Here is a 21,648-nt window from a genome sequence, read left to right on the forward strand (position 1 = left end):
ATTATGTATGACTTTATTTGAATTTATATAATGTCAGAGTATTACACTATCTGCTCTTGAGTAAGACTGTTAGACGGTGCTCCTTGCTGTTATTATATAATGTCACCCCTTTCCTGTATGCGATTATCATTTCAGGGATTGTTTGTCTGAGCTTATATGACACTCTTTGGGGGGGAGGGGAGGGGGGGGAGGGGTTTCACTTCCTTGGGAAGTACTATTGGTTTAGCAATGTTCCAGCTATGTTTCTGTGATACATGTTTACATTATGAATGGAATAAAAATTGTCAAATTCAAAAAAAAAATATGAGGGAAAAAATTATGTAAGGAACATGAGAACAGCAAGGTAAAGTGAATATCACAAGCTTAGGTTTTAAATCTTATTTTGAGCCAGGGTACAAAAAACTAGCATTTGACGCACAGCATTATAAAAGTCAATACAATTTTCAACTCTAGGAAATCAATTTTAAGGCTCAATTCATTCCACACAAGGCACAAACCTCAAATGAGTGATTAAACTATAAGAATCACTATTTTTACTAAAATCATTAACAGAGGATACTAGATATTTCATCACTAAAACTTAAAGTGTGTCTAATTTGAAAGTCACATGATAATTCTAAGAATGTTTTCCTAACATAATTTCTGGATTTGTGAATGATTTAAGCCCATAAATAGATTTTCTAACCATCATGTTTACTTATATAATTGAGTTCATATGCAAAATACCAAATTAACAATAATGGTACATAAAGCTTTCTATTTATCCAGAGAGTAGGAACAGCACAAGAGGTTTAAAAAAATATATTTACATATATTTCCAGTGAATGCACCAACAATGGAAAGAAACTTCAGCCAAAAAGGTACACTTAGGTACATATTTCCACATCGAGGCATCATTTTAATGCTTCTACATATGATTTTTTAAATGTATTCATTTTAAGAACAAGTACTGTATTACCTTTTGTAAAGAATTTTAAAAGGTTTCTAAACCTAAACATGAAAAAGGGTATATTTTGCTCACCTGCTGTTCTCCACAGCTTTCATGGCATATTCAACTTGAAATACTCTGCCATCTGGAGAGAATGTGGAGGCAGACAAGTCATACTGGAAAATAAAGGCATTTTCCACTTAGACACAGAATGCAATGCTACTCAATGACATTTAAATGCCTAAATTGTTTTCATACTCTTTCACAAGCTAGCTTTTATGAATTAAAAAACAGTACCAATTTCATTAACACAAATATAGTCTACAAGAGTATAAGTTATACCAAAAATGTACCCAAGTTAAAAATCACAAAACCACAAGCGAGAGGTACAAATCAAGGGGATAAATCAGCACCACCAAATCATCTCACAATTGTCTTGAATCCAAGTAGTGAGCGTTATGCGGGTGTCAGCAAGGCCAGCAGTGTGGTCCCGCCTGATCATTCACCCTGGAGATGTGTAATTTTTTTTTTTTTAAATTTTTGTCTGCCTGTGAAAAAGTAATACAAGATGAAAAATGGACTGCAAACACATAACTTGCACCATGTCACTAGATCAGTGGAAAATATACAAGTCTCAAAATACCACTCTCTTGAGTCCCAATAAGATGGCCCACAATCCGGAAAGAATAACCTGACATTAGCTAAATGTTTGGTCTGTAAACTGCTTCAGGGGACAAACAAGGTTTAAAGTGAAAATTAGCCACACTTATCTGGTGATGTTGAGGTTTGGACCACATCACGATCTCTCAGAGTCGTGATATTTTTTCACCAGGTTCATCAGTACTAAAAATATTTGTAGATAAATGTAGAAGAAAACATAAAATATAGAATACCTACAAACTGTAAACTCTTTGGATGCTTCTGGAGTAAAACTGCCAGACAAGATGAGTTCTAGAACTAAGGACTTAAGTCTCCCAACTTTTCATTCATATGAAAAATCAGAGATTGAAGAACAATATTTTTAAAAAGGGAGAAAAGTAATATCAACTAATATAATGCTAAAATTTAAACATAGCTAAAATTGGACAGCAAGGATGAAAACACACAGTTCATACAAAAAAAAATAAAATAAAATAAAAATTCCCACATCCTTGAATAGTGTGCCCAACGCTCACGTATTCCACCAAAAAGATCTATTAGTGATTGCTTAAACTTTTTTAGCATGAGGTGCCAGAGCTAATGTGCAGCCTCCCTGCCCACGACGCCCAGCGAGGGCCAGTACAAGGGAAACAGAGACCCTAGGCCAGTGGTTCTCAACCTAGTTCTCGGGACACATCCAGCCAACCTGCTTTTCAAAATGTCCACTCATATTCACTGTCCTAAATTTCAACCAGGCATCCCATCCCAACATCCTGCTCTCTCTCTCCCTCCCTCACCCAGCAGAAGCAACATCCTCTACTCTCTTCCCCAGGGATCCCCTATCCTTTCCTCCTATCGGGGGCACTCCAGACATAGCAGCTTTCCATCTCACTTGGTGCTAGGCTAGCCAATGTCCACACTGGACTCAGAGTGCCATAGCAGGTTTTGAAACAGGAGACAGTAGAAGCAAGGCTCAAAAAGAAAAAAAGCCATCATCCTCCTCCGCACTGTGCTGCTCTTGCTGTTTCTAGATAGTGCATGCTCCTCCAGAGTAATGTCTTCTGAAGCAGCTGTACAAGCTAGAGGACTGCCAGCACAAATGCTTCATGATGCCAGGGTGGGGATGAGTGGCAGTGAGATTTAACTGATTACAGGGTATCTATCAGGCAAGGCTGATCTGCCACTACTGCTTTTCACCCTAAAACCATGGCGCCCTATGCAGCCAGTAGGCCATCTTGTGCTTCCACCAGCTCTGCACCCATCTAGGCTTGTTTTCCTCATTGGCTACTTTTTTTTTCTGTGTTACTCTTCCTCCTGCTAAAAACCAATGCCCGACTCGGGCCGAGTTTCTCCCATACAATGTGGGCTGCTTCAGTGGCTATGTATGTAAAATAGAAGATGAAACACTGATTTGTGCTCTTCAGTATTGTAAATTTAAATAACACTTCAGCAGAGAACAAATATAGTAGATTCCCGGTCTGCTGGGATGCCAATCAGTTCACAAGCTGTGCACTGAGCCTTTGTGCTCAAGCTGATGTCTATAGCTACGCCACTAGTTACTGTGGAGGATTTTCTGATTTTACCATTATTTGAAAGATCATCTTCTATTCCACATTATTTTACGTACATAGCCCCCGAAGCAGCCCACATTGTATGGGCGAAACTTGGCCCGAGTCGGGCATTGGTTTTTACCATTTATAATTAAAGTACTTCTCGACACCGATCTAATTTTGTTTTGGCCGCTTCTCTTCCTCCCTTCAGCTTTTTTTCCCCAGATCCCCTCTAGCCTCTTCAGCATTGCTGTTGGTTCCTCAGTTTGAAATCCTCTCTTCAGCAGTGCGGGGGGGGGGGGGGGGGGGGTGGAAGAGGCAAGAAGATGGAGATCTGCAGCTGGTGGACGTCCTCTTAGATGAGGTTCCCAGAGATAACAGTCTCCTGCGGCAGATAGAGCTGCTCCTTGTCCTACAAAGTGTGAGCAGCACTGTACAGATACACCTAACAGACAGTCTTTGCTCTAGTTGACAGATGGAGCCTGAAGACCGTGCAGCTACTTACTGCATGGTCTGGTGACAGTGTCCACTACTGTTGCTGGCAACAGAGGTCCCTTTGGGAGGGTGGGGGTGGGGACAATTTTTAAAATCCCACAGGCAGTTTTGTAGGTCTGCAGCAAAATAAAGTTTCCCTTTGAACATTAAAGCCACATTTTGTACTGGCTTTATAACAGGTGCAAAGTGCACACAAAGATTTCAAAATGAACTCCTTGCATGTACTTTGAATTCCCTGTCCCAACACAGTCTCTTTTACTAACTGTGGTAAAGGCAGTTTTCACTTGTAGGGATTTATCTGCGCAATTCCTTTGTTACCTGGGCAAACCCCTTTGAAAACTGCCTTCATAGTTTCTAGACGCCTGTTCTAAAAAGCTTTCAGTCAGTGTAACAGCATAAGGAGGGTTAACTGAACTGCCGAAATAACACAGTGAGTGGTGGAAGTGGGATTCAAGCCAGGATCTCCTCCAGGTTTTCTACTTATGAGCTCAAATCATTATCATTAACTATATATAATATGCTTAGCTTCTGCAAGATGGCACCTTATCAGGTCCCACACGGTTTCACCGGTGGCCACAAAATGGTATTCCTTACATTGCAATGCACACTCTTGGAAAAACGAGGCAGCTCTGGAATGTGCAGCCACACAGCAGGTGACATGCGAGGCTCAACAGGGTTGAAAAACCAAAAGGAGGGAGCGCGCCTGCACAGCCAGAAAGGCATAGGTGTCAGACAGCCATGTAACACAGTAAATGAAGACAAAGACCAAAAAGGCCCATCTAGTCTACCCAGAAGTGATTTAACTCAATTCAAAAATTCCACTGTAGCAAAACAATTATTTTTGGTTCTTGTTATATTGGGTTTGTCGGACCTTAATAAACCAGGAGTCTGGTAGTATGAATATCACAAGACTCAACTGGTTAATTAGTCCCATATGATTGGGGGGTTTTTTACGCAATAGTATTCACAAAAACATATTCAGGTGCTAATAAATATTCCAAAGATACTGTTAAAAGATCTCAAAATAGAAAAATCCTTCTCTTAGGATCAGCTAAGTTGATGTCAATTAATTTTTATTAGCACCTGAATATGTTTTTGTGAATACTATTACATAAAAAATATACAAAACAATTTGTCTGTTTGGATTGGGGGTTAACAAATTGAGTCTTGTGATATTTATACTACCAGACTCCTAGTTTATTAAGGTCTGACAAACCCAATATAACAAGAACCAACAAAAATTGTTGTTTTGGTACAGTGGGATATTTGTATCAAGTGTTTCGTGGATTCCCATTCAGTTTGATCTTGGGCTGTTTTTGTTTGGTTTTTTCCCACAAGTAATTTGTGTACATCTTCCCAAAGTAGATCAAATTCCCACATGGAATCTTTCTCCAATCCCCACTATGTCCCTTTTAGGGTTGCAACTGCTACTCTGTGCAGATTGCCCTATAACTTCCAGAAGGCACAATGCAGCCACATCACGGCTGCCTTGGGCTGCAACTGCTAAAAGTTGGCTATATAAACCAAGCCTTTCATCTCCATTACCATGAACAAGCAATGCTTTGAAAATACTCCAATTCTTGCCCAGTGTTTGAGCCCATTCCCTAACGTCTGTAAGTCAATCTGCATGTTACGGACTTCATTTATGGCCAGGTCATGGTTTCTAAATGGATTATGAGATCAGTATCAGAATTCCATTCTTCTATGATAGGACAAAGAATTGGGTTCGTATTCCTGCAAGCTGTGAATTCTGGTAGACATTTGATGTTTTTATTACCTTCCAAGTTTATCCTCAAATTAATGCCTTTAATAATGAGTCTCCTAAGAGAAGGATTTTTCTATTTTGAGATCTTTTAACAGGGGATGTCTTTTTTCCATCTACCACTTGAGATATGTTTTGTAATTATCTGTTTCTAATTCTGTGAAGGTAATTTGTGTGGGTATAATTTGAAGATAATGTCTATTTGTCATGGGTCTGGTCCTGTCAGAATAGGGATGTGCATACATTTGACATGAATGGGTAAAATGCGACACATAAGTCCATTTTTTGTTTCATTTGTAAATCCCTGAAACAAATGGAGAAGTTTCATGAACTGAATCAAAAAATATTTGTCTATGGCTATGCTATAAGCACTGGACAAACAAACAAGTGCAGGTAACTAAAGCAACCAACTCTTGCCTGTGTGACATCACATCCTCCTGGGAGCAAAGTCAGGCCAAGTTGGCAAGGAGATCAGATGGAGGACAAATCACAATGTAGCATTTTTTTAAATCTAGTCTATTGCTGCTGTATGGATCAAGTGATGCTGACATCCTCCCAGTGATAGGTCCAAGGATATCCAAGAGTCTCTATTTCCTCTCTAGCAGTTGGTAGAGAAGGGTCTCATGTGAGAAGCTCTCGCACAATTTACAAAAGGCTTTTAAAAAGTTAACTTTGGCACTGGTAAAGGGACTTTTTCTGATCTTCCCTGCTGCAGTGGTCTCACTGTGACAGAGAAAAAGACAAGCAGTGGCACTGGGGGTTTTTTCGGCGTTCACTGGGGGAGAGGGAGGAGAGTGTAAGTGAAGACTGAAACACGGTGCTAATGATTTTGTCATCTCTGAGTGTCTGAAGCACAGTGAGGTTAGCACACTGTCAGATTGAAGTAAAGAAGTCTCTGTGTTGTCAGACTGCCAGCCTTCAAGTTCTTCATTCTGGGGTTTTTTTGTGTGTTGAAAGAAGTCTGTCAGGACTCAGCAGTGCACAGCACATGCACGTACAGAAGAGCTCCCAATATTTCAATTTGAAAAATCAGATTGAAATTCAGTTGGTGGTGCAGGATTTAGGGGTTGCAATTGACTCACGCTTGTCTATGAAACAGCATGTGCATAATTTGGTGAAGTCTGGTTATTTTAAATTGAGAATGTTGAGAAGGCTAAAACCATTTTTGGAGCCTGAGGACGTCAGGCTTATGCGTCAGATGATTATTTTTGCAGGTTTGGACTATTGCAAGTCGCTGTTTTTAGGAGTTCCTTAAAAGACCATTAGACCTCTTCAATTACTTCAAAACTCGGCAGCAAAAGTTTTGATTAGTACACATAAATATGACCACATAACTGTGGTTTTATTTAACCTAAATTGGTTAGCAATACAGTACAGGATACAATATAAAGTACTGACACTAATCCATACTGTTATCTTTAACAGTGATATGTCGTGGCTTGGAACAAGACTACATGTGCACATTCCTTCACATAATTCGCAATCTGCAAATAAAGGCCTTTTAACTGCACACTCAGTTCAGCAAGCACACTTGGGTGAGGTAAGGAGAGAGCAATTTCAGTAGCTGGCCCAATATTTATTTATTTATTTATTTAATTTAGATGGTTTTATATACCGACAACTGTTCGCACATCGTGTCGGTTTACAAGTAACTTACAACTAATGTATATATAGGCATGGCCTTTACAAAGAACAGTGAAACAGTAAAAGCAGTAACAGATAAATAATAACTAGATAAAACTAGAGGAGGGGGGGGGTTTAACTGGGGGTGACATGGGGAGGGGCAGGGTAAGGGTAAACTGTGACAACAGGGGGGGCAGGGGAGGGGTAAATGTGGAATACCATGCCAGAAGATTTAAGAATGATTTAAGAATGGTAGATAAGTTATTTAAAAAAGGGCTGTAAACCTGGTTATTGTAGCAGGCTTTTAGCAAATTAATTTCGGAAGCTTTAGTGAGAATTGATGTCAGAGACATTTTATTGAAGTTTTTAATAGTTTAGTGTATTTTATGATTTGACCTTTTACATTTTATGTTATTATTGATTTGTTTTATGAATGTTTTATTGTAAACTGCCTTGTATATTTTTATAGAAGATATATAAGCAATCTTAAATACACTATTTTTTCACACAGTAGAGTCATACAACATCAATATTAAATTGTGTGATATCAAAACCCCTAAAAGGATTCAAAATTTCATCATGTCATTGAGAGGAATGGACAGAGGAGGGAATGGCAGGAGGAAAGGATTTGCTGCAGAGCTAGCCGACCATAGCACTAGCAGTGAGAAAAAAAAAGGGAATCCTGCCCCTAAGCTAAAGAGAGACTTCTTTAGCCACAGAATGGCAGGAGCGGAAGCCAGCTTAAGGTACAAGAAATTGACGTTTGGAGATCATGGGCCACCGGTACCTGTTCCTCTCCTCTTGTTTTGGAGAAGGAAAAGGTAGGAAAGCTATCTAAAGCTGGCATTAACAGTGAAGGAGGCAGCAGAACCGAATGGCAAAAACCAGCCTGCTTCTCTATGGTTACTGCTGCTAAGGCAGAGAAGGCAGTATTTTTACAAACTGATTCTGAAGAAGAATCTTGTCTGGGATTCTCTAATTCAGAAATTGAAGAGCTAGTAGATGAAGAAAATTTGGGAGGATTAGTCAGTAATGTCAGAGATGATAACTTTCAAAGAATTACATGCAGTCCCATATATATACGTATATGGGGCCATATAGAAGTACACCTGCATTCCATAATCTGTGCGCATATATCTGGCAGATTACAAAATACATGTATATATGAAAGATATGCACATACAATAGCCATCTATACAAACGTCCATGCACAATTGACTTTGTACATGCATATGTTTGCATGAATGATGATCGCATGCACATATGGTTTTCCACGGCACGTGTGAACTTCCAGTTCATCTGGGATGAACTTATTCCAAGTTGGCCTGCTCCCCCCCCCTCCCACCCCAACAAGGCAACCAAACCTCACCATCAGGCATGTCCATAATGTGGTGTCCCTGCTGGTGAGGGATGAATCACAACTCTTCCCCATCTGGGTGGGGGTGGGGGGGGTTCTATAGACAGAATAGAATCCTGAGGCAGACCTGGAAGGAACTTCAAGCCCATTTTAACTGGCTGGCTTCCTACCCCTGAGGGGCCTAGGCTCGGACCAACTGCCCACATGGCAAGAAGTCAAGATGGCCAAAAAAACAGCAGCCTGCAGATGGAGTAAGGGTCTGTGAAGGCTCCGTTGGCCAATGAGAGCCAAAAAAGTGTAGCGGTCACAGAAATCATACAGGATGCATGGTGATGAGAGCAAAGATTGATACTGGTGGAGTAAGAAGGAGCACGCCATGGTCAGATGGGCAGGGGCAGATGGTGTTGGTATTATTGCCCTGAAAATGTTTTACAGGTGTCAGCTAGTTATTTTATATTAAACCCCTGCACTTTCCTCCTTTGAAAGGAAGCTTGATAATGTTTACTTTCTCTACGAAGGGGAATACTAAAAGTGTTTCTCACTCCTAACAAGAAGTGTTACAAATGGCATAATAGATAAAATGTTATTCATGGATATCTTGCTTGCATTCTTGTGGCTGATTTTCTTCTTTGTTTTGTGTAGCTGGAGGTGCGAGAGGGGCTGTCAAAAATATTAACTTACATAGTATAGAGTTAAAATTGAAAAATAATTACATTAACTCTCCATTTCTGAAATACCCTGAGTTTTCAAAATATCTAAAAATCTCAATTCAGCATCCTTCAAAATCCCCTTAGAATCCATTTCATCCAATCTATTACAATTGTAAACTTTTGGAGGACCATTTTCCCTTTCAAATTAAATATTTTTAATATTCTGTTTTTTTCCTGTTCATTTGAATACTTGTATTATCAGCATGCAAAATTTAAGCTATGTGGTCTAGAAATTGGTTAGAATTAGAGATATAGATATATAAGTGGCAGCTATTCTTAAATATATTTTCATACATGAAGCGACAAAATACATAAAATCTTCAGAGTAAAATGCAACTCTGAAAAACTGAGTACACAATCATTTAATTTTACAATGAATTTTCTGGCAAAAAAAAAATAGAGAGAGATAGAGACAGAGATAGACAGATATATAAAACACTGATTCAGAAATGACTGACATTTGATTTTGCATTCCAATTTAATCCTGCTATTCTTAAGAATAAACTCTAAAACAAGTTTTTCTTTTTGTTGGAGATCAATTATGCTCTTTTCTCTTCTTTTTCCACTTTTCCAATTAGAAAGAAAAATGCTGGAAATGTGGTGAAATGGTGACATCCAGTGGTAACCGAAATAAATCCAAGATGTATATTGCTGTGAAAATGTCCTCACTCCATACATATTTTGGTTGCAGCAAAGTGATGCTCCATGCCCAACTGTACTGAACTTAATCAAGCTGTTCAACTTCCAGGCGCACGCCTGCAGGAGAGGGAGCTAGTCTGCTCAAATGCACAGTCAGAGCAGATCTAATTATTACAATTCTACAATAAAAAAAACAAACCCCAGTGACAACCTGTATCTTACTTTTTCAGAAAAAGATTGGAAAATCCTTTGGGTATCTGTGCTTTTTATAAAAGTTCAATGTTAGAAAAAAAGAGTTGAACTGATGATGTAGCTACTTGTATATCCTGTTACTTTGCAGACATATATGCAGGAGCAAGCCCTGGCTGCTGGAGGGGTTGTGGCGCACTGGGTATATATTTGCATATATGGTGGGACTGCCCTGGGCTAAACCAGTTCTGGGCAGCTGTGACACAAGAAATTTCTGATATTCTTGGTAGCCCCTTTCACCTTTCTAGAGCTCTGGTGTTGCTGGGTAAGTGGACCGGGCTGGGAGTTCAAAGCTCTGATTTCCTAATTGCTCTTGGCAGCTCAGTATACTATTGCCTCAGGGGCCGAAGCAATACAGTGCACTCAGCTGAGCGCCCTGTATAACCTGCACTCCGACGCGGGTTAAATAGGCGCTAATCCACCCCGTAATACAATAGGAGGATTAGCACCTATTTAACCCGCGGATGCGGAGTGAATGTAATAGCACTCATCACATGCAAATGCATGTGAATGAACCTATTACTCATTCACTCCACATGCAAAAAAATAAATGTGCGTCTCTGATGCCCATTTATTGCTCAGCTATTAACGCCTGGCTGGAGCAGGCGTTAATAGCTGCTCGAGCCAGGCGTTAGCTGAGCTATTAACAAACTCGGCAGACAGCCAGTTAAGAAAACCGATGTCGAGTTTACCGGCGTCGGTCTTCATAGCCAACAGCTGTGGTGGGGTCGCAACCCCCTAATTTAAATATTGCATGGCGCCCCCCCCCTACCCACCTCTTGCACACATAGTGCCCCCCATGCACACGTTAGGAAAGCAGGCGCTGACTTTTCAGTGCCCGCTTTCCACGATTTAAATTGCATCGGCCCCTCAGTGTGGAAAAGAAATTCTAATCTTGATAACTGGCGAACTCAAACTCAGGCCATAGCTGACTCAGAGAGCTGCGCTACTATCTTAAATATCGCAAATTTCAATATGATGCTATCTGGGAATTATATTGAAGTTTTAAAATATACCCCAAGCACCATGAGCTTATGTTTCCAACTAGGTTGCTATAATGGGCTCTTCCCAATCTTTTACGGTGAACTTGATGTAATGTGCCTTTGCTTTTTGGCTGTAAATTGCCTCTACACGCCTAAAAGATAAACACTATGTATGTTGATTTGTGACTGTGACTATATGCGAATTAAATAAAATGTTACAAAAACAATAACATGTACGTTTAATAATCAGTGTGTTATTTCTTCATTTATCCAGATTAAATTTAGAATACCTGAAGAGCAGCAACTCTGTGTGAAATTTTCAGGGTCAGCTGCTATACATTTGTGTCCTTGTAAGGTTTAAGAAATGTATGAATGTATCTGAATTTTTAAAGCCAGACAAATTATTTAGTTCTTCAATAAGCCAGTTTTGGGTTCCTTTTATTTTAGAGTTTTTATAACTGATGTGCTCACAGTGCAGCTCTTTAAGTCCACAAAATTCTCCCATGAACAGCAGCTTTGCAGTCAAGAGATCGCATAAAGAGGAAACCTGGCAATAATAAGAAAAGATAGAAAAGTAGCCAGGACAGCAAAGATGCCAATGGAAGAAAAAAAATAGCCAATATGATAAAATGGGGGCTGGACAAGATTTTTCTTTAGATATGTTAGTGATAGAAAGAAGTGCAAAAGCGGTTTCCTCTTCATCCAGGCAGGCCAGTCTGCATAACTAGGTTTATGCACGCCAACCAGCAGATGGAGACAGAATAAGAAACTCACTAATACCAACTTCATATACTCTTGCACTGACCCCATCCTGCTAGTAATCTCGTCTCCAGCAGATGGTGGATATGCATACTGTTCTATGGACATAGGCCTGTCAGGTTTGGGATTGGCCTTAGGAGCTCCTGAGGTGGCAGTGAGGACTTCCTCCCTCAGTTGAGCCAAGTCCATTAACAAGGTGAAGACTATTTTCCCTCTCCCTCTCTAAAGAGCTGCAGTCAAGACATTGCAGAAAGAGGAAGATGGGCAACAATATCCGGAAATGCTAAGAGAAGCTGGGAAAGCAGCCAGGAGAGCAAAGATGCAAATGGAAGAAAAAATAGCTAATATGGTAAAATGGGGGCAGGACCAAATTTATTTTTCTTTAGGTGTGTTAGTGATAGAAGGAAGTGCAAAAGTGGGATTGTGAGACTCGGAGGTGAAGGGGAGGAACATATATTTATCTGGATTTAGCTCATAACTTTTCACTGATAGCTCAAGGTGAGTTACATCTTAAATACAGGGCACTTCACTGTCCCCAGAGTGCTTGCAATCTAAGGGATCTATTAACTAGAAAGGTTTTCTCCCATTTTGTGTCGAGAGAAAAAGTGCTTGGTAAGCAGGGCCTTAAATTTGTAGAGGCCGATGACAAAAAAAGATGCAATTGCTTAATAAATATTTCTGTGCGGTGTTCACTGAGAAAGGTCCAGGAATAGGATCACAGAAAACAGATACAAAACAGGATTGGAAGAGAGGTAAACCTCAAATGATTTTCAGAAGACTGTGTTTGTGAGGAGCTAACCAAACTAAAAGTAGATAAAGTGGTGGGGCCAGACAGGATCCACCCGAGGGTATTAAGGGAACTTAAAAGTTCTGGCAGCTCCACTGGATGACCTAGTCAATGCTTCTTTACAGCTGGGAGTAGGTCCAGAAGACTAGAGTCAGGAGGATGGGGTTCCTCTTCACAAAAACATGGAAGGAGCTGGTTAGTCTGATCTCTGAGGCGAGTAAATTAATGGAATCGCTCCTAAAAAATAAATAAGATTAGAAGAATTTCACCCCCTAGATTGTACTGCTCTCTTGTGATTTTGCAGTCCAAATGCATGACTATTTTTGGTTTTTTTAGCATTAAACCTTAGTTGCCAGATCTAGGCAATTCCTCGAGCTTCATTAGATACTTCCTCATGATTTCCATACCCAGCTGCAGATTTTGGTATCATCTGCAAAAAGACAAACCTTTCCTGCTAGTCCTTCAGCTGCTAATAAGGCATGAATGAGCTAAAACCAAATAAACAGTGCTTTCAAAAATGTTGAAAAGAACCAGTTAAACTACCAATCACTGAGGCACACAACTAGTAATGCCCCTTTCCATTTACTACTACCCTTTGTCTCCTCCCACTTAACTAGTTTCTAATTCAGTCACTTTAGGGTCCATACCAAGGGCACTCAGTTTATAAACCAAATACATGGAACTGTGTCAAAGGTCTTACTGAAATACAAGCAAACTACATCTAAGCATTTTCCCCTGATCCAACTCTCTGGTCACCCAGTCAAAAGAAACTGATCAGAGTTGTCTGACAAGATCTACCTCTGGTAAAACTATGCTGCCTCAGATCTTATAATCCACGAAATAAGGCGTGGAATCTGGGGGTGATTGCATCTGATGATCTTAAGGTGGCCAAACAAGTGGTTAAGGCAATGGCAAAATGATGCTCGTGTGTACAAAGAGAGGAAAGGTCAACAGAAAAAAGGGAAAATGATATCACCTCTGTATAAGACCCTGGTGAGAGCACATTTAGAATACTGTATATAATTCAGAAGACCACACCTTCAAAGGGATATATACCGGATGGAGCCAGTCCAGAGGGTGGGTACTAAAATGGTCAATGGTCACCATTCTAAAGCATATGGGGAAAGACTTCTAAACCTGTATACCCCATAGGAAAGGTGGGAAAGGGGCAGGACCGGTGCTAGCTTTTTTGCTGCCCTGTGCGAAAAATTACATAAGAACATAAGAAATTGCCATGCTGGGTCAGACCAAGGGTCCATCAAGCCCAGCATCCTGTTTCCAACAGTGGCCAAACCAGGCCACAAGAACCTGGCAATTACCCAAACACCAAGAAGATCCCATGCTACTGATGCAATTAATAGCAGTGGCTATTTCCTAAGGCAACTTAATTAATAGCAGGTAATGGACTTCTCCTCCAAGACCTTATCCAAACCTTTTTTAAACCCAGCTACACTAATAACTAACCACATCCTCTGGCAACAAATTCCAGAGCTTAATTGTGCGTTGAGTGTGCCCCCCTGATTCATTCAGAATCTGTCCCGGGCCTGTCAAATGAAGCCCAGCTCTGTCCTGCAATCTATATTTTTAAAAAATGACAAGCCCTCTCCTGCCCAGAACCCATGGATAAGGAAGTGTATTAGGTACCCTATGCAAACCTTACAGCCTTGTACACATGCTACCCCATCCCCACACACAATTAAATTATGTATTTATAACAAATTATGTATTTATATTTATGTATATTTATAACATGCAAATTTTACATGCAGTTAATATAGCTTTGTTTAAAAAAGGATTGGATAAGTTCTTGGAGGAGAAGTCCATTACCTGCTATTAAGTTCACTTAGAGAATAGCCACTGCCATTAGCAATGGTTACATGGAATAGACTTAGTTTTTGGGTACTTGCCAGGTTCTTATGGCCTGGATTGGCCACTGTTGGAAACAGGATGCTGGGCTTGATGGACCCTTGGTCTGACCCAGTATGGCATTTTCTTATGTTCTTACATGAAAACATTCAAGAGTACAGTCTTCTGAGGTTAAAAATATCACTTACAACATGCATATTATATGTACATGCACTCCTGTGGTGCCAACCAGAAAACTCTGCAAAAAAGACACTTGGAGCTCCTATGGAATTAGACTTTTTGTAATGCATATTGGATGTGATCTTGGCCCTCAGAAAGCCATGAACAAAACAGATTACAATATAGTAAACCTCCCATACAAAAACAATTCTAACAACTTTATCTATGAAAAGGCAACACTGCACCTATTACAACAGGCCCAAGAACACCAATAAGAGCTCTTATTAGGAAACCAGGCTGCTATAGATCCCTACACAGAAATTACAGGCCAGCAAAATACCTCACCTTGGTCACATATGCAGAACACAGACAGACCCTGACCAAATACAGAATAAAGAGATCAGAAAGTGTAAACAGAAATGGGCTGAGAAGAACTGAACTGGAACCCACAACAAGCCAGCCTCTACATGCAGAGCAACAATGGAAAAACAGAAACATTAGCATTCTTCATAAAACATTAAACAGAATAGTAAAGACATTCATAAAAAGAATATTTCAAACCAGTTAATGAATAGAGATGTGCATCGTTTTTTTTAATCGTTTCGGGCGCCCCCGCAGGAAATTTCATTGCCTAATTCGGGAAAAACGAATGCACATCTCTATTAATGAATAGAATATCAAAAATTTCCCAAACACCAAAACAAATTTCAAAAGTCTGATGAATAAAAAATCCAATAAAAGAATGTTCTATTCCCCCCCCCCCCCACAAATAAAAAATATTTCAAAAGAGTAGAATAATCAAATTACACCCAATGAGTAAAACTAATAAGGATTTAGATATCTGCTCTCCATTCCTGGGATCTGATTTCCAGTCACCCTGAGATTGTCGTGGATTGGAGGAGATAGGGCTGCACAAATGTTATCTTCTCTCTCACACACAAAACACATTCATTCTCACACACTCCCTCTCTCTAACATACACAGGCTGCCTCTCCCTCACCCATACATTGTGTGTGTGCGTGGCTGTGATAGCCTGTGTGTGACATATAACATACACAAACACACAAGCTTTTACAGTCACACACAGGCACAAATAGGCTCTCACTCATTCACACATGCATTCATGCAATCAAGCTCACACATATAATGGTCTCCTGTTGTCTTCGGTCCATGGCGGAATGAGCTCCACCAAAGCCCCGAGGGCCTCCTGCTATCAGGCGGAGACGAAGCTGTGCGCGGGCACACTGCCAGCAACAACTTTGGGCACGTTTATTGGCGGCAGCAATGGATAGGACACCCTTATTCTCCTACTTTATAGCACTGTGTCAGAGCTGATACAAGAATGTTTCTTCTTATAAGTTTTGTATTTTGCTGTGGTCATTCTGGTTTTATCATGTTAAGGATTTTATGCTTGTAATTGACTGAAATCCACCCTGAATGCTATTTGGCCTGAGAAAGTGCAGAATGTACATTTTTAATGAATTCAAATTCCAGAAATTGAGGAGTCAGTGCTCAGGGTGATTATGTAAGAAATAAAGAGACTCGATCAGTGGTGTGTATGAGCGAGGGGGGAGGAACTGGGGATGGCGGGAAGGGAGTGATGTGCCAATCTTCTTTCCATCCTGCCCCAAATCCCTCCCCCTGTACCCAGTGATCTCTCTCCCTTCCCCACCATGCTTTTCCCCAGTCTGTCCCCAACACTGTATCCCCTTAGTCCATCCCTACCAATCTCCATCTTCCCCACCATTCTCTCCTCCAAGCCTATCCTCACCAGTCTCTCTTGCTATTCCACCACTCTTCCAGCAGCCCATTCCCACTAGTCTTTCCCTCTCACCCCAGCCCATCCCCACCAGTCTCTCTCATCACCCCCCACTGATCTCTCCTCCAGCCCAACCCCATTTCTCTCTCTCTCTCTCCCACCAGGTGGTCCCCACTTTCTCCTGAGCACATTCCCTCCAGGCTCTCTCTTTCAGCACTCCCCTCCCTCCCAGTTCATCTCTCTTCCCCAGGCTCTGGCTTTGGCTCACTTTATTTCTGCTGCTGGCCCTTCCTCGCTCTTCGCCCTCTTCCTGTGCCATGGTGCAGACCTCCTTTAGGCAGCAGTGGCGGTGAAGGCCCACTCTTACTTCCTGCTTTGGGGGAGGGGGGGGCGGGCGGGCATGTATGCACTCATGCCTGCACACACCTTCCCGTTCCCTTCCCCCCCTCCTAAACAGGAAGATCAGTGGGTGAACGGCAGCAGGTGAGGCCATGTGCCGCTGGCAGAGCCTAACCAGCTGGCAGCCCACTGCCTCCCCAGGTGTGCCGCTCTGTGCAAATGCACGATCGCGCCAGGCCTGGCTAGGGGAGATAAGATAGAAACATTTAAATACTTCCAAGGAAGCAATACACAGGATGAGGGCCTCTTTTCAATGGAGAGAAGACTTTGGAAGATGACGAGATGAGGGTGAAAGGGGGATAGACTCAGGAGTAATTAAAAAAATATTTATTTACAGACAGGGAGATGGATGTATTGAAAAGCCTTCCAATGGAGGAAGAGGAGATGAGGACACTATCTGAATTCAAGAAAGTATAATATAAGCACAGGGAATGTCTGAGGGAGTGGTAAGGATTGTAGAACCGAGAAGTTGATTTGACTAGGCAGCATAGATTGAAAAAGACCATACAGTACAAATAGAAGCATGACAACATTTCTTTTCTTAAAATTTTTTAGCCATTAACATTAGATTTTAGATTTAATTGCTTGCCTTTCCAAATCCAAGTTCAAGGTGAATTTTATTCAGGTAAATTTGGGTAAGTCCCTACCCTAGAGGGCTTACAATCTAAGTTGCACCTGAAGCAATAGAGGCTAAAGTGACTCAACGCACAATAAAGCTCTGGAATTTGTTGCCAGAGGATGTGGTTAGTGCAGTTAGTGTAGCTGGGTTCAAAAAAGGTTTGGATAAGTTCTTGGAGGAGAAGTCCATTAACGGCTATTAATCAAGTTTACTTAGGGAATAGCCACTGCTATTAATTGCATCAGTAGCATGGGATCTACTTGATGTTTGGGTAATTGCCAGGTTCTTGTGGCCTGGTTTTGGCCTCTGCTGGAAACAGGATGCTGGGCTTGATGGACCCTTGGTCTGACCCAGCTTGGCAATTTCTTATGTTCTTATATTCTTGTTCAAAGTCTCAGGGGCATCAGAGGTAGAAAGGAGAAATTACTTATCTGATTATTTTGTTTTCCTTAATTTAGACAGATGAACTGAGGACCACTGGGTTTATGCTCCCCTGCCAGCAGATGGAGATGGAACAAGCTGATGTCACAGTATATATAACCCTGCATTGATCCCACCTGCCAGTATTTCCTTCAAAAGCAACTGTTAGACTAGGAAAATACTTGATTAAAAGCATAATTAAAAACAGATAACCAGAACTGTATTCAACCAAAAGAAAAACGCCCAAATCTGATAATGGCACCCCAACACCTCAAAGCATATAAAGCATTGGTGTTCCAATCGGATGGGAACATGAAGGTAAGCCTCTGATAGATCCAAGGAGGTCAGAAATTCTCCCGACTGCACCGCCATTATAATAGAGCATAAGGTTTCCATTCGAAAATGAGTCACCTTCAAGTGACGGTTGACCATCTTCAGATCGAAGATGGGACGAAAGGAGACCTCCTTCTTGGGCACAACAAAATTAACTAATGCACAATCGAATCTTTATGAATAGAAATCCCTTGTGTTTTGGGGAAGAGTATAGTGATAGGAGTATACTACCATCCACCTGGCCAAGATAGTGAGACAGACCGTGAAATGCTAAGAGAAATTAAGGAAGCTAACCAAATTGGTAGTGCAGTAATAATGGGAGATTTCAATTGACCTGGTAAGTGAAACATAGATAAAGTTCCTGGATGGAATAAATGACAGTTTTATGGAGCAACTGGTTCAGGAACTGATGAGAGATGGAGCAATTTTAGGTCTAATTCTCAGTCGAGCGCAGGATTTGGTGAGAGAGGCAATGTTCCGGAGATGGTCTTCAAGGGTGATGATTCAGAAAGCAAGTGAATACTGTGTGCATTTCTGGTCATCGCATCTCAAAAAAGATATAGTTGCACTGGAGAAAGTGCAGAGAAGGGCAACCAAAATGATAAGGGGCATGGAACAGCTCCCTTATGAGGAATGGCTAAAGAAGTTAGCGCTGTTCAGTTTGGAGAAGAGACGACTGAGGGGAGGGGGGGATATGACAGAAGTCTACAAAATAATGAACATGTTAATGTAAATCGGTTTTTTACTCTCCCAGATAATAGGAGGACTAAAGGGCATTCCATGAAGTTAGCAAGTAGCTCATTTAGAACTAATCAAAGACATTTATGTTTTCACTCAGTGCATAGTTAAGCTCTGGAATTCATTGCCAGAGGATGTGGTTACAACAGTTAGTGTAGCTGGGTTTAAAAAAGGTTTGGATAAGTTCCTAGAGGAAAAAATCCATAAACTGCTATTAATTATTAAGCAATAGTAATTTGAGATGTATTTAATGTTTGGGTATTTGCCAGGTACCTGTGACTTGGATTGCCCACTGTTGCAAACAGGATGCTGGGCTTGATGGACCCTTGGTCTTACCCAGTATGGCAATTCTTATGTTCTTAGGAAAGCTGTACCTAACTCCAGGCATGCTCCTTCTCTGCCACTGGCCTGACCCCCTTTCCATTACCAACTCCTCTTTACCTTTTTGTACCCAGTACATTAACATTCTAGCCATGTAGCATAGTCATACTGCTGCCTCAAAAGATAGGCTAGCTGGTTTGAACATCATCTTTAACAGAGACTTTACTTTTCTGTCCTAAGTGTCACCTTTGGCACTCCCAAAAGGCTTTCTTTCTCATCCTGCTGTACCAGGCACAACCCTTCTGTTGCCTATACACACCTTACTGCTGAGTCAGTGTACATCATTCAACCCTTCCTCAATAGCTAGGATGTATTAAAAAGGCCTTGGCCGGCAGTTTTGTTTTGTTTTTAATGCCTGCTAGGAAAGGTGTCCTTCAGCTACTCATGAGTTAATCTTAGGGACAGAGTAATTCTGGAGATAAGGGCTCCTAGTTCCTCCTCTTGACCAGTCTCACTGCCGAATTTTCTCACATCTGAAGACGTCGGCTCACTTCTTCCTCCCCAGACTCCCACTGTACGGTCTCACCCTCCTTATGGTCTCTTCGATTGCTCAGGAGGCTAATGACCATGTGTGGGAGTGTACTGCCCCAACTTGAGCCTGGGGATTCTTAATCGTGGATCCAGGTTTTGCTATTAAGTTGACTTAGAAATTAGCCACTGCTATTACTAGCAACGGTAACATGGAATAGACTTAGTTTTTGGGTACTTGTCAGGTACTTATGGCTGGGATTGGCCACTGTTGGAAACAGGATGCTGGGCTTGATGGACCCTTGGTTTGACCCAGTATGGCCTGTTCTTATGTTCAGGTCTTTAACTGTCCCTTTATGGGAAAAATTCCCTGCTTTTACCACTGGATTTCCCCCTATGCCTGCCTTCCTTTGGCCACATGCCTTCAGCATAAATAGAACAGAATCCAAGGAGAAGCCATGCCCCCTAGCCCCCTGGGTGTCTGGCGCTTCCACTCCTTCCATGGGTTGGCATATGACAACTCCAATGCTGCAGAGGAATGCTGTAGCACCCTAATGAGGCCGGTAACACTGCCACAGTATCTACATGTTGCTCTGATGCTGCCTGCTCAAGCTATTCCTCCAGGTTCACCAACCTCCTCTCCATTTTCCAGGGCTCAGTGCCATTGCAGGGCCAGCCCACAGCAGCCACACTTCCAGCCCCTTAACATTACCTGCTTGGTAGGAGGTTCATGGGAAGAGCAGCTGCAAGGTCAAAGACACCACTGCAGATCGGGAAGCACCCACTACTGCAACCTTTTTTTTTTCTCTCAAGCTTTCTTGCGAGGGCAAAGGCTTTCCTTCTTGCAGTCCTTTCTGCTTGGGGGTGATCTGGCTCCACAGAGACACTGTTCCTCCTGGGGATGGAAGATTAGCCCAACTAGACTATCATTCTGAAGTTCCCCAGACTCAGTCCAGGCTGCCACTGTGGAAATCAACCTTCGCTAGGCTGTTGCCCTAGGAGCCTCTCTTTTCTCTGCTGAAGGTAGAAAAGTACTGATGGCTTTGGCTGCTGTACTAAACTATAAAGACCAGTGCAATGAGTTGCTCTCTACTTCCATCTGCTGGCAGGGAGGAGATATCCAACTTTTCTGGACTGGTTGGACAGGACTATGAGGAATCACATACTATAGCATGACAACCACATACTAACAATATGAGTTTCTTACACCCTCTACTCAGGCAGTACCATCTTGTAACATTTGAGAAAGGATCAAAGTACCTACACTTTAGTTCATGCTACAACGCATTACATTACCAGGACTTTAGGTCCTTGTCTCTGAACAGAACCCCCACCACCATCAATACTTTTAGTGGGGTCCAACATAATGTCAAAAGAAAAGAAGCAAGAACTTTCAGTGCTAACATCCAGAGCTTGTGTATCCCTCCTCCTCACTGCCAGAAACTAATAATGTGCTCTCAGCTTACCATAATGAGTTACTAATAATAGTAACAGATGTCACTTTTCAGTCAAACATAAAATTCCAAGTTTAAAATGGATGGTTGACAAAGATTACAAAGAAAATGATGGCAGATTAAAGACCAAAATGGTCCATCAAGTCTGCCCAGCTAAAATTGATCCACTTTGGATAGAAACATTTAAATTCCCATATACAACCAACTCCAACTTCCCATCCCTGACTTTTACCCAACTTCTCAATCCTTTTCCTACTAATGCTCTCCATATGTCTTAAGCATGTTCAAAATCTGTTACAGTGATGACCTCCACCAATAGAACTTTTCAGGCCTTGCCATTTTCCACTTTGCTTCTTACAAGACAGATACTTAAGCCAGCATCCATTCCCTCCCCCCCCCTACATCTTACCAAATTTTTTAAAAATCCCCACTAAATCAAGATTAGTGAGGCTGTAGTAAAAAAAAAAAAAAAAAAAAAATTCCTGCCTCCCCATACTCATTGGGTTTTAACCATGGTTTCTCCATACGGGTTATTTCAGCCTTTTGAAAGTCCAATGATGTACCAAGTAAC

The 21,648-nt window shown here is 41.3% G+C and overlaps 1 protein-coding gene across 1 annotated transcript in view; it reads right to left on the reverse strand.

The window, feature by feature from the left end:
* PSMA3 (proteasome subunit alpha 3) overlaps positions 1-21,648 on the reverse strand; it is a 63,703-nt gene that overhangs the window by 40,528 nt on the left and 1,527 nt on the right. The window contains exon 2 of the mRNA XM_029598225.1: positions 1,022-1,104. Coding sequence (XP_029454085.1) covers positions 1,022-1,104 — 83 coding nt within the window. The remainder of the gene's footprint in view (positions 1-1,021; positions 1,105-21,648) is intronic.

This window comes from Rhinatrema bivittatum, chromosome 4 (assembly GCF_901001135.1).
Source record: "Rhinatrema bivittatum chromosome 4, aRhiBiv1.1, whole genome shotgun sequence".
In the NCBI taxonomy this organism is placed as follows: Eukaryota; Metazoa; Chordata; class Amphibia; order Gymnophiona; family Rhinatrematidae; genus Rhinatrema; species Rhinatrema bivittatum.